Genomic DNA, 15,646 nt, shown 5'->3' on the forward strand with positions numbered 1-15,646 from the left:
AAAGCAGAAAACCCAATTAAAAGTGTATTGCTTTATATTATGGATTATTTTTGCTTAAATGTTACCTCTGGTGGAAATTGAAGAAGTCCAGTGAGAAGGTTAAGTCGCCCTCTGTGTGGCATTCCTATAATCACATCTGTGACACCACTGAAGGAACACGTTTTAAACATCTCATGGAAGAAAGCCATCATGCTTTCTGCTCCCTCTCCTCCATATCGTTTTACAGTTGAAAATTTGGTAGCCAAAAAACGATCAAATTCCTGTGTAAAAGAAAAAGACAGATATAAGTAAACACCCTGCCAAAGGACACTGGAAGACATTCAAAGCATTTGCACCCAAAATGTTGTGCAAATTGAGACTCTTCCTTGTAAATGCCTAGACCAAAATTTATGAATGTTTTACATCATTTAATGCACCATTTTTGTATGAATGTCAAAACTTAAGTGACAAGAAAAAGGAGCATGGTTCACTTTTTGTCATGAAGTACTGTATATTTAGGATTACATTTCAAAGTAACAGTCTCAAAAAATTGCATACTCTAGACAGGTCTAGTGGTTTAAAAAAAAATTAGTAAGGAATAAATACATTTATGTTGTAATCATTTCTAACATGCATAAAAAGTGTCAATTTGGCCACAATTCAGCATTAACAAGCAACATTAGACATATTCATCTCCAGCTCTCTTCTAATAGGCAGTTGTGCCAAAGGTGCACCAAGCACCTGTACTTAGTTTGAACAGTCATTTTGTACCAATAGACTCCCCTTAACGACAAGTCCCTGTCGTGTCCCTGCCTTTGATGCAGGCTCGATTTAATCAGCTATTAAATGCTGTGAACCTGTCGTGGGTGAAGCAGAGCTCTGCCCACAACTGTTAAAAGGTTATATTCCACGGTCAAATCTCCGACAGCCGCATATAACACGTGCCGGTAGGGGCAGCGCATCAGTCCACAAGCCCAAGACGTGATTGTGGGGGCGACTCCCCTTTTGCCTAACTAAAAATAAATGAAAAATATACATATTTAGTATTGCTGCATTTATAAAAGACTGATCTATCAAAGTATAAAACAAATTAATCCGATCGATAAACTGTTTAAATAAATAAAAACACCAGAATTAAGTTTTTTTTGGACATGGCAATGTTGCAATATAATGCAGTAAGAGGCCATCAAAACTTTATCTACCTCAAAATGGTATCAGTAAAAACGTAAGCCCAGGGCACAAAAAATAACCTCTCACACAGCCCCATAGCCCGAAAACTGAAAGCATTACAAATCTCAGAAAATGGCGACAAGGGTTTTTTTTTTTTTTTTTTCAAAATCCTGAATTCTTTTCTATCACTTACATTAAAAAATATATATATTTTGGTATTTACGTAAGCATACAGACTTGGAAAATCATATTGCCAAGTCAGTTTTACCGTATAGTGAACATTTTAAATCACTACCCCACTAAAAAAGAAAATTGCAATTTTTTTTGCAACTTCAACGCACTTGGATTAATTTTTTTTCCCCGCTTTCCAATACATACCATGATAAAATCTAATATATAAAGCTCAAGTGTGTGTATGTATGTATGTATGTATGTATGTATGTATGTATGTATGTATGTATGTATGTATGTATGTGTGTGTGTGTCCGGGATTGGCATCCGCACCGTTGCAGCTACAGCCACAAAATTTGGCACAGTCACACGTCTGGACCCCGAGAGTGTCCTAGGCTATGTTGTGAGGCGAAATTGTAACCCTGCGCGTTACAATTCACCAAACAATTTTGCCCCCATCTACATAATGGGGGGAAAAGTGTGTGTGTTATCAAGCCCCACCCCTCATTATGATGTCATAATGGTTGACTATGGGATGGAGGGTGTGTGATGGGTATATGGGATGGAGGATGTGTGATGGGTAGATGGACACTGGATTATGGGAGGGAGGATATGTATGATGGGTATATGGGTACGGGACTATGAGATGAAGGATGTGTGGTGGGTATATGGGCACTCGACTATGGGATGGCGAATATGTATGATGGGTATATGGGCATGGGACTATGGGATGGAGGATGTGTGATGGGTATATGGGCACGGGACTATGGGATGGAGGATGTGTGATGGATATATGGGCACTCGACTATGGGATGGAGGATATGTATGATGGGTATATGGGCACGGGCCTATGGGATCGTGGATATGTATGATGGGTATATGGGCACGGGACTATGGGATGGAGGATAATTATAATTTGCTATAACTAACCACAGTTAGTTACTATGCCCGGGCAGCGCCAGGCTCTTCAGCTAGTATATTATATAATTCAAAAGTACAACTTGTCCCACAAAAAAACAGCCTTTGTACGGGCTATATTGACAGGAAAATAAAAAAGTTATGGCCCGAGGAAGAAGGGGAGGAAAAAACAAGATATTAAAAAAAGGAAAATTGCACGGAGGTGAAAGGATTAAACAAAATGACAGCCCCAGACTGGTAACTACTATTTAAAGTCAAAATCTATTTTTGCACTTGCAATGGAACACATTGTGAAAGCAATAAGGAGAGATCAGAATATTCTGGGCCCTGAGAATATGGGAGACCAATATAAAGTCAGCCTCTTTGCGGATGATCTCCTGCTAACATTAATAAGTCCCCACACTACACTCCCTCACTTGTTTTCCCTCCTTCACGAATTTGAGAAGATCTCTTGGTTAAAAATTAGCATTGATAAATCCAAAGCATTATTTATAAATTTTCCTAAGACAGAGCAAACTAATATAGCATCCAATTTTGGGTTTACACAAAGAACATTATCTAACATATCTGGGGATCAACTTAACAGCCAACAGGCCATCTCTGTCTGGGTGGAATTACACTCCATTGATCCAAAACTTCCAGAGGGACCTGGATAGATGGGCTTCCTCAAAGTTATCCTGGCTCGGCAGAATACATGCATTAAAAATGGTATCACTGCCTCGCTTCTTATATGTATTTAGGTCCCTCCCAATTATGGTACCAGCCAGAACGTTCACTCATTTACACTTTATGATGTCCAAGTTTCTTTGGCTAGGAAAACAACCTAGAATTGCGCAAAAACTTATGTTCCGTCAGAGAAAAGAAGGGGGTTTATCCCTCCCTAATTTTCCACTTTATTACAAGTCGGCACAGATTGCTTAATTAATTGTTCATATCCCAATAGTCAGAGATGGGTTATTCTGGAATCATTTCTCTCTAAACCATTCTTTATCAGGCCTAATGTGGACCACAGATCGACTTCCAAGGGGGTTAATGTGGCTCCTTTTACAGTCCACTCGTTGCTTCTTTGGAGGAAAGTCCGGTTTAAATATAACTTACAATCAAGCCCTTCTCCCCTGACAGCTACAGTCATATGTAAAAGTTTGGGCACCCCTATTAATGTTAACCTTTTTTCTTTATAACAATTTTGGTTTTTGCAACAGGTATTTCAGTTTCATATATCTAATAACTGATGGACTCAGTTATATTTCTGGATTCAAATGAGGTTTATTGTACTAACAGAAAATGTGCAATCTGCATTTAAACAAAATTTCACCGGTGCAAAAATATGGGCACCCTTATCATTTTCTTGATTTGAACACTCCTAACTACTTTTTACTGACTTCCTGAAGCACTAAATTGGTTTTGTAACCTCATTGAGCTTTGATCTTCATAGCCAGGTGTATCAAATCATGAGAAAAGGTATTTAAGGTGGCCACTTGCAAGTAGTTCTCCTATTTGATTCTCCTATGAAGAGTGGCATCATGGGCTCCTCAAAACAACTCTCAAATGATCTGAAAACAAAGATTATTCAACATAGCTTTTCAGGGGAAGGATACAAAAAGTTGTCTCAGAGATTTAACCTGTCAGTTTCCACTGTGAGGAACATAGTAAGGAAATGGAAGAACACAGGTACAGTTCTTGTTCAGCCCAGAAGTGGCAGGCCAAGAAAAATATCAGAAAGGCAGAGAAGAAGAATGGTGAGAACAGTCAAGGACAATCCACAGACCACCTCCAAAGACCTGCAGCATCATCTTGCTGCAGATGGTGTCACTGTGCATCGGTCAACAATACAGCGCACTTTGCACAAGGAGAAGCTGTATAGGAGAGTGATGCGAAAGAAGCTGTTTCTGCAAGCACGCCACAAACAGAGTCGCCTGAGGTATGCAAAAGCACATTTGGACAAGCCAGTTACATTTTGGAAGAAGGTCCTGTGGACTGATGAAACAAAGATTGAGTTGTTTGGTCATACAAAAAGGCGTTATGCATGCGCTGTATTGTTGACCGATGCACAGTGACACCATCTGCAGCAAGATGATGCTGCAGGTCTTTGGAGGTGGTCTGTGGATTGTCCTTGACTGTTCTCACCATTCTTCTTATCTGCCTTTCTGATATTTTTCTTGGCCTGCCACTTCTGGGCTTAACAAGAACTGTACCTGTGTTCTTCCATTTCCTTACTATGTTCCTCACAGTGGAAACTGACTGGTTAAATCTCTGAGACAACTTTTTGTATCCTTCCCCTGAAAAGCTATGTTGAATAATCTTTGTTTTCAGATCATTTGAGAGTTGTTTTGAGGAGCCCATGATGCCACTCTTCATAGGAGAATCAAATAGGAGAACTACTTGCAAGTGGCCACTTTAAATACCTTTTCTCATGATTTGATACACCTGGCTATGAAGTTCAAAGCTCAATGAGGTTACAAAACCAATTTAGTGCTTCAGGAAGTCAGTAAAAAGTAGTTAGGAATGTTCAAATCAAGAAAATGATAAGGGTGCCCATACTTTTGCACCGGTCAAATTTTGTTTAAATGCAGATTGCACATTTTCTGTTAGTACAATAAACCTCATTTGAATCCAGAAATATAACTGAGTCCATCAGTTATTAGATATATAAAACTGAAATAGCTGTTGCAAAAACCAAAATTGTTATAAAGAAAAAAGGTTAACATTAATAGGGGTGCCCAAACTTTTACATATGACTGTATATTACAAAACCCCATGTTCCCGCCAGGCCTTGAGTCACAAATTTTTTCTTGGTGGAAGCTGAAAGGTATTCATATACTTAAACATTTCTGTTCCCCATTTAATATCTTATTTGACAGACAGGAATTTGTTAAAAAATTTGAACCTCCAGTTAGGGAAGTAATGCGATTAAACCAGATCTTCCACTTTGCAAAGCAGATCCTCCCGAGCGGTACTACTCTCAGGGCAACGAGTTTTGAAAATAAATGTCTTAATGACCCTTTGGACAGAGGAACGATCTCATTGATCTACTATGCTATATATTCTCCACAAGATGATAAAAAAATTGAAGTATATGTTACAATCTGAGGAGGATCTGGGGTTGGAACAGTCAATTGATAAATGGTATCGTAGCTGTGACACACTAGTCACCAGACTTCTCTTGTGGAGACCTCCTTAAAACTATTAGTCTATTATGTACCAAAAAAAACTCATAGCATTTTTCCTAATGTCTTGGGAGACTGTTTTATGGGATGTGGATTATAGGTCCCCATTCAGATGAAGACTTCAGTCTAAGTGAAGATTGGCATAGATTGGGTCCAGGTACACATAAAATTGGCCATTTTCTCAATTTTTCATACTTCCAATGCAGTAATGCAATTCATTTTTCATATTTCATGTTTGCATGTTATGGTGCTACAGTGTGCTTCCTTTTTTTCTTGAATGTATATGAGTTGGTGACTCTAGGTTAAGCACCTGTTTACACTATGCTTATGCTTGGATGCGACGGTCAGTTTTTGAAATGTGGATTATCTGGTGACATGAAACATATTTGGTGGTCTTGTACGGTGGTTTCTGGGCTTTGGGAGAAGGTGAAGCGTCTGATAGCACAGATGCATGGTGGACCGGTTGTTCTGGAACCTTCTACCCTTTTACTGGGAACCAGGCCTTCCTGGCTTCCAAAAAGCTTTCAGAAGCTAGTAAACTACTTATGTATTGCCACTAAAATCCACATTGCGGCAAAGAGGTAGTCGCCCTCACTGTCAATATCTATGGTGAAAAAGAAGATGAACGACATTATGAAGGATATGAAGGATTAGAAGCAACTAGAACCGACACGTGGAATTCTTTCTTCAGGGTTTGGCATCCCTGGATGGAGCTTCACTCTTATATTCTACTGGATCAGGCACTGAGGCTCTCTGTAGCCAATTGAGAACCCACTATGATCCTACGATAGTGGGTTGCATAACAGATTTAAACGCCCTGGATTGGTTATTGATGATACCATTATAGATTATTGGATATCGCATAATTAAATCCTATGTGCCTTTCCCTACCCCTGTCTATGTCCTGTCTTCCCTTATATTATTTGAAGTTTATTGAATGTATGTTAAATTGTTAGTTTACACTCCCTTGCATGGGTGTTCATAACTTAGACTTGGTTTAATAAGTTTCTAAATAAAAATTTATTGAAACTAAAGTCAAAAATCTACTTCAACATTGCCTATAAGTGAGAGCACTGATAAATACTTTGTATACGGGGGTCACACGAGCATATGTTCTTTTATATGAGAGAATCAGGGCCAGTTATGAAAATGACAATGGACTCAAACTCTGTCAGAGAGTGTCAGTGCACTGTGCTCCGATCCTCTCGCATGAGAGAATTTCTCCATCTCCTTCACTGCTTGTGTCCGCGGTAATTAGACTGCACTGGAATGACATCAGAGTGCAGTCTGATGTTTCACACACACCCATAGACTTCTATGGGCGGGTGAGATCCAACTCTCGAATGCACGATTGTTCTCTCATCTGAATCGACATGAGAAAAAAAAAAATTGCAGATCTGCCCTACCCCATATAATAATACCGAGCCTGGCGCTGTCCGATAAAACATCACATAGCACTCAGCCGTATTATACGCTCATGTGAGCAAGCCCTTAGTGTGTCCCCTTAAGGTGTACATGGAGTTACCTGGCATTCAAGCATCAGCTTCGCCAAATGTTTTTTCTCTTCTGTAGAAAAAGTTTCCTGATTTAACTCTTCAAATCTTCTGGAAAACCATTCCCGTTCGTCTAAGTTTTGCAACTGGCTTGTTTCAACAGAAACCTGTCCACAGTATGTGTGATCAAGGTACGCCATAACCTCTTCAAGCGTTGCCTCCTCTTTTCCTATATTTAATAAGCCTGTTTGCAGGAAGAGATTAAAAAACGCTTAAGTGTACAGAAATTATTTTAGCAGCGCATTAAACACCACTGCCAACATGGAGCGCTGGAGCAGAACAGGGGTAAGTAGAGAGGATTGTTATCTGTAGGTGGAGCAAGCCAATGAAATACAGAACATGAAACCTCAAAAAAGCCTTAAGGCTATGGGCCCACATAGCGTTTTAAAACGCACAATGAAAACCGGACTCCGTGATTTTTCTCAAGCACTTTCCAAGCGATTTGAAGCATCGCTTGGAAAGTGATTGACAGGTTGGTCACACTCGTCAAACATAGTGTGTGACAAGTGTGACCAGCTTTTTACTATTGAGGCTGCCTATGCGGCTTCAATAGTAAAAGATAAAATGTTAAAAATAAAATAAAATAAAAAAAAATAAAAAATAAAAAAATCGGTGTATATTTACCTTCCGACGTCTCGCGCTGCCATCCCGGGCCTCAGCGTTACTATAGCGATCTCGCGAAACCGCTAGAGTCACGCGAGACTACGTCATCACAGGACCTTGCCGCAAGGCATTACTGGGAACGCTGTGGCCCGGGAATGCAGCGCGAGACGTCGGAAGGTAAATATACCCCGATTTTTTATTCTTTTTTTTTTTTTTTACAGGGGTATGGTACCCAGGGCCTGGAGGACAGTCTCCTCTCCTCCACACCATGGGTACCAACCGCACATGAAACGCTTAACTTCCCGCATGGTGGGCATAGCCACATGCGGGAAGTAAGCGATTCTCATGCATTCCTATGGGTGCGGAATCGCGGCAATTCTTTGTGATTCCGCACAAAAGAATGATCATGCTGCGATTTTTTCCGCGATGCGATTCCGCTGCGGAAAAAAGCGCAGCATTAGCACAGCATGTGCGGAATGCCATAGGAATGCATGGGGTGCGTCATGTACAAGATTTTTAAACGTTTTCGCGCCGAAAATCACGGCAAAAACGCTTAAAAATCGCATCGTGGGCACACAGCCTTAGCCTCCGACGTCCTTGTTGAACTTATGTGTTCGATATTTTTCACAGAACATGTAACCAGTAGCATCTATGATGCTATTCACACGTCATTGTTTTTTTTCATGGACCGTGTCCATGTAAACCTCACAGAAACATGTCCGTTTTTCTCCATTATCACGTATGAAAAGTGATAATACTGTCTACCGTCCGTCAGTGAAAAACACCTACAGCACACAGAGGGCAACCATGTTTGTCTATTTTCTTTATAGTCTCTTAAAACTCTCTCCTTATCTGTCTTTTGTTTATGTGCAGTGTGGTGGTACACACCATGATACTAGATAGCACAATAACTACTTTTCATCCTCTTAAACAGACAGACTGACCGATTACAACCTTAGGCTACTTTCACACTTCAGGTTTTCGGCGTCAGGCGCGATCCGGCGTCGTGCCGGAACGCCGGATCCGGCAAATGTTTAGTAAAACCGGATGTGACGGATCCGGTTTTCTGCCGGATCCGTCTTTTTCTTGACAGACAAAACCGGATCCGTCTCATCCGGTTCATCCGTTTTTCTATCCGTTTTTCGACGGATTACGCCGGATCCGGTTTTTAAAATTGACCCTTGTGGCCTTCCGAATGGGATTGGCTACTGGAAAACTATATATAGCATGTTCCTACAGCCCTTCTTTGACAGGTTGTAGAGGAGAAAGTGCAGGTTGCAGAGAAGAGCAAGTTACTGGCGAAGATGGATGTTGTCATTGGAAATATTTTGAAGAATTTGGCGGATTTTATAGCGGAGGCGAATCGTTTGAGGGTGATTGTTCTGGAGAAGGAGAGAGCGAGACAGCAGCGCATCAGGCATCGTAGACGACGTTTGTGGATCCACCCCATCACAGCCAAGAGAATGACGCGTGGGGTCTATTCTACACTCTGCATGGACCTTCGACGAAACCCGGATAAATTTTTTGGATATGTTCGGATGAAAATGGAGAATTTTGATTACTTGGTGGAGCGCATTGCACACCTCATAAGAAAAGCGGACACCTATTGCCGCTTCTCTGTTTCACCCGCAGAGCGTCTGATGGTAAGCCACATTTATTGGATGTGCTCGCATCAGAGCACACTTTCACTGCAATCTTGTTGGTGGTAGTTTGTATCTCCAAGTGTTATAGCTCAGTTTTGGTATGTAATGCTGTGATTTAAAACTAATTTATTGTTTTTTAATTCCCCACAGATTTCTTGCAACTGGAGAATTTCCAATACAGACTCGGGATTTCCACCATATCTGGAATAGTGAAGTACACATGCCGTGCACTGTGGGACTCCTTAGCTGAAGAGTTTTTACCAGAGCCCACAATAGAGAGGTGGATTGAAATTGCTGACAAGTTTCAACAGATATGTCAGTTTCCCAACTGCTTGGGCGCTGTGGACGGGAAACATATCCGCATTGTAAAGCCAGCTGGATCGGGATCGGAATATTTCAATTACAAGAAATATTTTTCAATTGTCCTCATGGCCATCGCTGACGCGGAATACAAATTTATTGCGGTTGATATTGGGGCCTATGGCCGCTCCAATGACTCAAGTTTTCAAACTGTCTGCCATGGGGCGTAAACTGTATGGAAACACCTTCCAGTTCCCACCACCTAGACCGCTGCCGCAAACATCTGGTCCACCTATGCCATTTGTCTGTGTAGGGGATGAAGCCTTCCAGCTGTCAGAACACCTTTTGAAACCGTACGGTAGCAGAGGATTGTCAAGAACAAAACGCATTTTTAATTACCGCCTCACAAGAGCAAGAAGAATGGTTGAATGTACCTTTGGTATTCTGACAGCCAAATGGCGGGTCCTATTGACTGCGATCAACCTCAAGACAGAAACTGTGGACGAGGTGATCAAAGCGTGCGTGGTACTCCACAATTTTGTTATCTGCAAGGAACCCATTTCCATTGAGGACACCTCTGAAGAAACCACCTTGCAAGATTACCATGACATTACCACTAGAAGTTCTGTGACGGTTTCAGTAATGAGGGACAATTTTGCACTATACTTTATGTCACCTCAAGGCAGAGTACACTGGCAGGATGACAGAGTGTGAAAGATTTGTGCCCAACCAAACTTGTGTACCTTCTGTACCAACAGTATATACCTTTGCCAACCAAAGTTGGCTATCTTGTCATGGTCTCTATTTTTAGCTTTAGGCCACAGGTGTGTACCTGGTTGTGTTTTATGCAAAGTATTTCACCTTTTAACAAAAGTTGTGTACATTGTTATGAAATCACCAACAATAAACACAACTTTTTAGGTGAAATACTTTGCTTCAAACACAACCAGGAACACAACTGTGGCAAAAAGCTAAAATTTACCCACAGTTATATACCTAGTTTTGAATACCATTTCACCTTTTAAATACCCTGTATTTAACCTTTTTCGCCGCAGAAAGAAATGACAGACAACCAGTGTAAAATAATTTAACTTTTATTGAAAAATGTTTTTTTTAGTAAACTTTTTTAAAATTTTAATAAACTTGTTTAATAAAGCTTTGAAACCATAAAACTGGTCATTTTTATTTAAATACACACATTATAAATCTGTGTAGTGTGTGGTGGAAATACTGCTGGAGGGGCTGCGGGACACTTCGACACTGGGAGTGTGGAGAGAGGACTGGGATCGTGGTGGGGAAGGAACAGTTAGAGGTGAAGGTGTGGAAAAAACTACAGAATGGGTGGACATGTGGGAAGCAGAAGAGGTGGTGGGTGGTGGAGTGGAGGGTTGGGCAGGGACTGTAGGAGCAGATGATGTTGATGGCAAGTTGTATGGGGAAGGAGTTTGGTACGGGGCAGGTTGCTGGAAGTGGGGAGATGTCTGGTACGGGGCAGGTTGCTGGAAGTGGGGAGATGTCTGGTACTGGGGAGGTTGCTGGTACTGGGGAGGTGGCTGGTACTGGGGAGGTGGCTGGTACTGGGGAGGTGGCTGGTACTGGGGAGGTGGCTGGTGCTGGGGAGGTGGCTGGTGCTGGGGAGGTGGATGGTGCTGGGGAGGTGGATGGTGCTGGGGAGGTGGATGGTGCTGGGGAGGTGGATGGTGCTGGGGAGGTGGATGGTGCTGGGGAGGTGGATGGTGCTGGGGAGGTGGATGGTGCTGGGGAGGTGGATGGTGCTGGGGAGGTGGATGGTATGTAATAGGAGGGGGAGGATGGAAAGTGGCTGGAGGGGGTGTAGATGTAATAGGAGGGGGAGGATGGAAAGTGGCTGGAGGGGGTGCAGGTGGAGGAACTACTGTGGTGGGAGGAGGAGGTTGGGAGGTAACTTGCTGGAGAGCAGCGTGGCATGAATGCATTACAGGAGAGAGCGTTTCCATGCGCTCCACAACAGACCTGAAAAAGGTGTGGTTTGGCGAAGATCTTGCTTCTGAATGCATGGTTTGCAGAAGTGTCTTCACCACCAGAATGCTGGAGTTGATCTGCTGATAGCCTGCGGAGATTTGCTCTGACAAGACTTTTAGACAGTTCTGGAAAGATGCATTCAGATGCAAGAACTCTGGCGCATAAGTCTTTTCCTGACCCCTCTGCCGCTGCCGCCCAGTACCCGCAGGTGTACTAGAGGTGGCAGGGGCAAAAGGGTGGGGTAAAGGGAAAGCGATCTCCTCACCAGCAGCTTCATGTAATGTAGGCGGCCACGATGCTCCTGTGCTGGTGGATGGGACAGATGGGTCGAATGTGTGGGAAGGCTGGGAAGGTGCAGATGTACCGGGGCGGTCGAAGTGTCCCTCGGTGCCGGTCTCCTCAGGGATCGCCTCAGAAGGGTCCAATCGTGCAGGCTCCCGAGTGCTGCTCACCGTGCTGTGGAATAAAGAGAAAAAAAAACAATTAAAATAGTGACATGGTATGGCCCTGGCTGAAAAAAAAAAGTTACATCTAAACATTTTTTTGTCACATGTGGTGTGTAATATTTACCTTCTGGTGAGCATTGTCTCCCGGAGGAACGACAGGGCTCGTGCGTACTTGTACTTGCTCCTGCGTCCTCCAGATCCACTCGGGGCCCGCATCTCTTTATTGAACTCCTTCTTGAAACGATCCCTCACAGACCGCCACCGCTTCACAATTCTCTCCCCTGAAACGAGAAAGGACAAAGTGGTTAGTATACAACATCAGTGTTTCCCAAACTCCAGTCCTCATGGTCCCCAGGGGTCATGTTTTCAGGATTTCCAAAGTAAATAGAAATCCTGAACACATGATCCGTGGGGACCACGAGGACTGGAGTTCGGGAAACACTGGTTTAAATCAAGCAACCGGTACTGTATATACTTACGCTCTTTAATCTGGGCCCGAGCTTCGAGGTCCTCCCAGCGGTCCACAAGGAGCGAACAGATTTCCTCCCAGAGTCGTCGGGTAACGATCAGGTCAGCGTGGCGTCGGTCAGCCATATTCCAGAGCGGCTCCCTTTCTCTGACGAGATCGATGAGGCGGTCCACATCAATCCCTCCATCCTCACCGTCAGAGTCGGGAGCACGCTGTGAAGGCTGTTAAAGAAAAAGACAAAAATAACATAATTAGCCTCCACAAAAGAAATGAAATAAAAAGTGCAAAAAAAACAAAGCAAAAATATTTATACTTACACGCTGGTGACCGCCGCGTTGCTGTCGCCGACAACCCTGGGAGGCACTGCGAGGACCTCTTGGCCGAGCACCAGATTGGGAAGACTAGAGAAGAAAACAAAAAATTTTATGTCTTTGGATGTAGGCATTTGTTTGCTGTGTGTGGTCTGCAGAACATTGTTTTCTATGTGTTGTGTGTAGTGTGATGTTGTGTTTCTGCGTTTGATGCAAAAAACTTACCAATTGTGAGCCCACTCCAAGTGTCTGTCCACCCCTTCCTTCTTCTTCTGGGAGCTCCTCTTCATCTTGTGATTCCTGTTTTGAAATAAAAGGCAATGAATACACATATATTACAGAGATGATGGATTTTGGAAATAAAAACTTACCGTCAAACGCTGACGATGCGAGGGAGGGCTCCCAGAAGATGTGCTGTCTTCCTCATGGCCAGACTCCATGGCTGTGGGTGGTGTTTCTGCTGCTGCCATTGCTGCTGCTGCTGCATCTATTGGGCGGCTGTTGAATAAAGAGAAACAAAGGGCCAATGAATATCTTGATATTCCATAGCCCTAGTTTGGAGGAATGGGGGATTTGATAATTACCGTCTCTCATCTGCTGCTGGACTCCCCTCCCGTTGTTCAGCATGCTGCTCCATTTGGGGTGGTGCTGATGGTGCTGCTGCTGCAGATGTCTGCTGCCTTCTCCTGCTCCTGGTTCTTGGCTTGGGTGGCATGTTGGGTGTGGCTGAGGGTCCCATTGTCTTGCTTTTATATATGTCCTGTGGGCAGAGCTACTGAGCATGCTCAGACCAAAGAAACCGGATCAGGCGCAATGCGGCGCTCATAGGCTTTCATTGTATGAAAAAGCCGTACACGCCGGATCCGGCGTGTCCGGCTTTTTCGACGGATACAAAAAACGTTACAGTCTCCGTTTTTTCCAGACGCCGGATCGCGTCACATTGCCGGATCCCGCGAAAATCGGATGAAACGCATGGCCATCCGGCTCGATCCGGCTCTAATGCAAGTCAATGGGGGGGAAACCGGATCCGGCATTGCATTTCGACGGATCCGGTTTTAGTCAAAAGCGCCGGATCGCGCCTGAAGCCGAAAACCTGATGTGTGAAAGAGGCCTTATAGACACCTATGATGCTAACTGCAGGACACACTTTAGTTTAACATGCACCTACAGTATGATTACATTATTTTTAATCTTTTATACTGGCAAAATCATTTTTATCCAGGTCATTGCCTTTATTTTTTTAATTTTTTTTCATTTTTAACCACAATTAAAAAGAGGTGTCATTTTCATTAGTTTATGTTCAGTAAATTTAAATTGAAAATTACTTTTGTTTGTTTCAAGTTATTTCATTGACCATTGTAGGTTATTCTTCATTTAACTGAGAGGTACTAACATTTTTGCAAATGTCTGTAGGTGCAGAAGATATGGCATATCAAAAACTCACCAAGTTCTCATCATGGGAATGTATCCTAAACCAACAAAAAGAAATAGCTATACAAAGGGCAGCGATCTGAGGCATCTTCCTGTATTCTTTATTAGTACACCTACAGCATGTGGAATACTTTCTCATCCTTTTGTGGTTTTTGCTTTATTTCTACCAAGTGTTTTTAAATTAGCAGGAAACTGCAAGAGGGGGGGGGGGGATCATCCTATTTTTGTTCTTGGCTAAGTTTAAGAACATGTGGAAGGGGAGTTTTTAGCTATTTTCGCATGTATTTTGCTGTGTGGGGGCAAATGCTGCTGTGATGTGCCTATGGGGTAGACTTGCTTTTTTTGTGGATTGAGTTGAAGCTTTTATTGGTAACATTTTATATAACGTTTGGGATCACATTTATTCTGCGCTCTACGCTGAGGACTTACATCTGGGTTTTCATCTAAATCTCCAAATGATGTGATTCAGATTAAACTTTTGAGCGAACCATTCAATATAATGAGGTAGCGGTTACTCTGGACTCAGTATCCTTTTCAGGGGTGCACAAAACAGTGACAGAATGCGCTTTTATGCACGCCTAAAAAGACAGACACTTCCGGATCATAGGCCAGACGATGTCCAGTGTCTTCCATCTGCCTCATTATAGGGAATATTCCACTGGGGGAGGTTGGTCTCAATCACACATTTCAGAGATTTATACGGAAAGCGAGCACCTTACAGCACAGGATAAATGTGCAGTGAGCCATACTGCGATCTTTGGGAAGCAGAATGAACAAATCAACAGTAGAATCATAGAATCGTAGAGTTGGAAGGGACCTCCTGGGCCATCTGGTCCAACCCACTGCTCAAAGCAGGATTCGCTAAATCATCCCAGTCAGATGTCTGTCCAGCCTCTGTTTGAAGACTTCCATTGAAGGAGAACTCACCACTTCTCGTGGCAGCCTGTTCCACTCATTGATCACTCTAACTGTCAAAAAGTTTTTTCTAATATCTAATCTGTGTCTCTTCCCATTCAGTTTCATCCCATTGCTTCTAGTCTTTCCTTGTGCAAATGAGAATAAAGTTGATCCTTCTACAAAGTGACAGCCCTTTAGATGAAGAAATGGTTTTATTTTTTACTTCGTTCCTTGTGCAGTATAAGTGATTTGACAACTTTGTTCTTCAGGTTGTGCGATTACAGCGATACCAGATTTATATAGGTTTTTTCTGTTCAGCTGCTCTCAGACATGAAAAGACGCTTTTTTTGCAAAACCAAATTTTTGTATCGCCATTATTTGAGAGCTATAATTTTTCCATATTTCTGCTGACAGAAATAGTATTGGCATTTTTTTTGGATGACGAGTAGTGTTGAGCGATACCGTTCGATACCCAAAAATATCGTATCGGATGGTATCGCCCGATACGAAAAAAATATCGGGTATCGGCGATTCCGATACCGGAAGTCCCATTCAAGTCAATGGGACTTCCGGTATCGGAATTAAAA

The 15,646-nt window shown here is 42.7% G+C and overlaps 1 protein-coding gene across 4 annotated transcripts in view; it reads right to left on the reverse strand.

The window, feature by feature from the left end:
- The window catches only part of DHTKD1 (dehydrogenase E1 and transketolase domain containing 1), a 124,532-nt gene that overhangs the window by 77,808 nt on the left and 31,078 nt on the right, over positions 1 to 15,646 (reverse strand). For 3 of the 4 annotated variants that reach the window (XM_073588976.1, XM_073588975.1, XM_073588977.1), the window contains exons 3-4: positions 6,931 to 7,142; positions 66 to 260 (exon numbers count right to left, since the gene is read on the reverse strand). In XM_073588976.1, coding sequence (XP_073445077.1) covers positions 66 to 260; positions 6,931 to 7,142 — 407 coding nt within the window. The remainder of the gene's footprint in view (positions 1 to 65; positions 261 to 6,930; positions 7,143 to 15,646) is intronic. The other variant, XM_073588978.1, reaches the window with a different exon arrangement.

This window comes from Dendrobates tinctorius, unplaced genomic scaffold, assembly GCF_039654945.1.
Source record: "Dendrobates tinctorius isolate UK_male_01 unplaced genomic scaffold, ASM3965494v1 ptg000105l, whole genome shotgun sequence".
NCBI classification, from domain to species: Eukaryota; Metazoa; Chordata; class Amphibia; order Anura; family Dendrobatidae; genus Dendrobates; species Dendrobates tinctorius.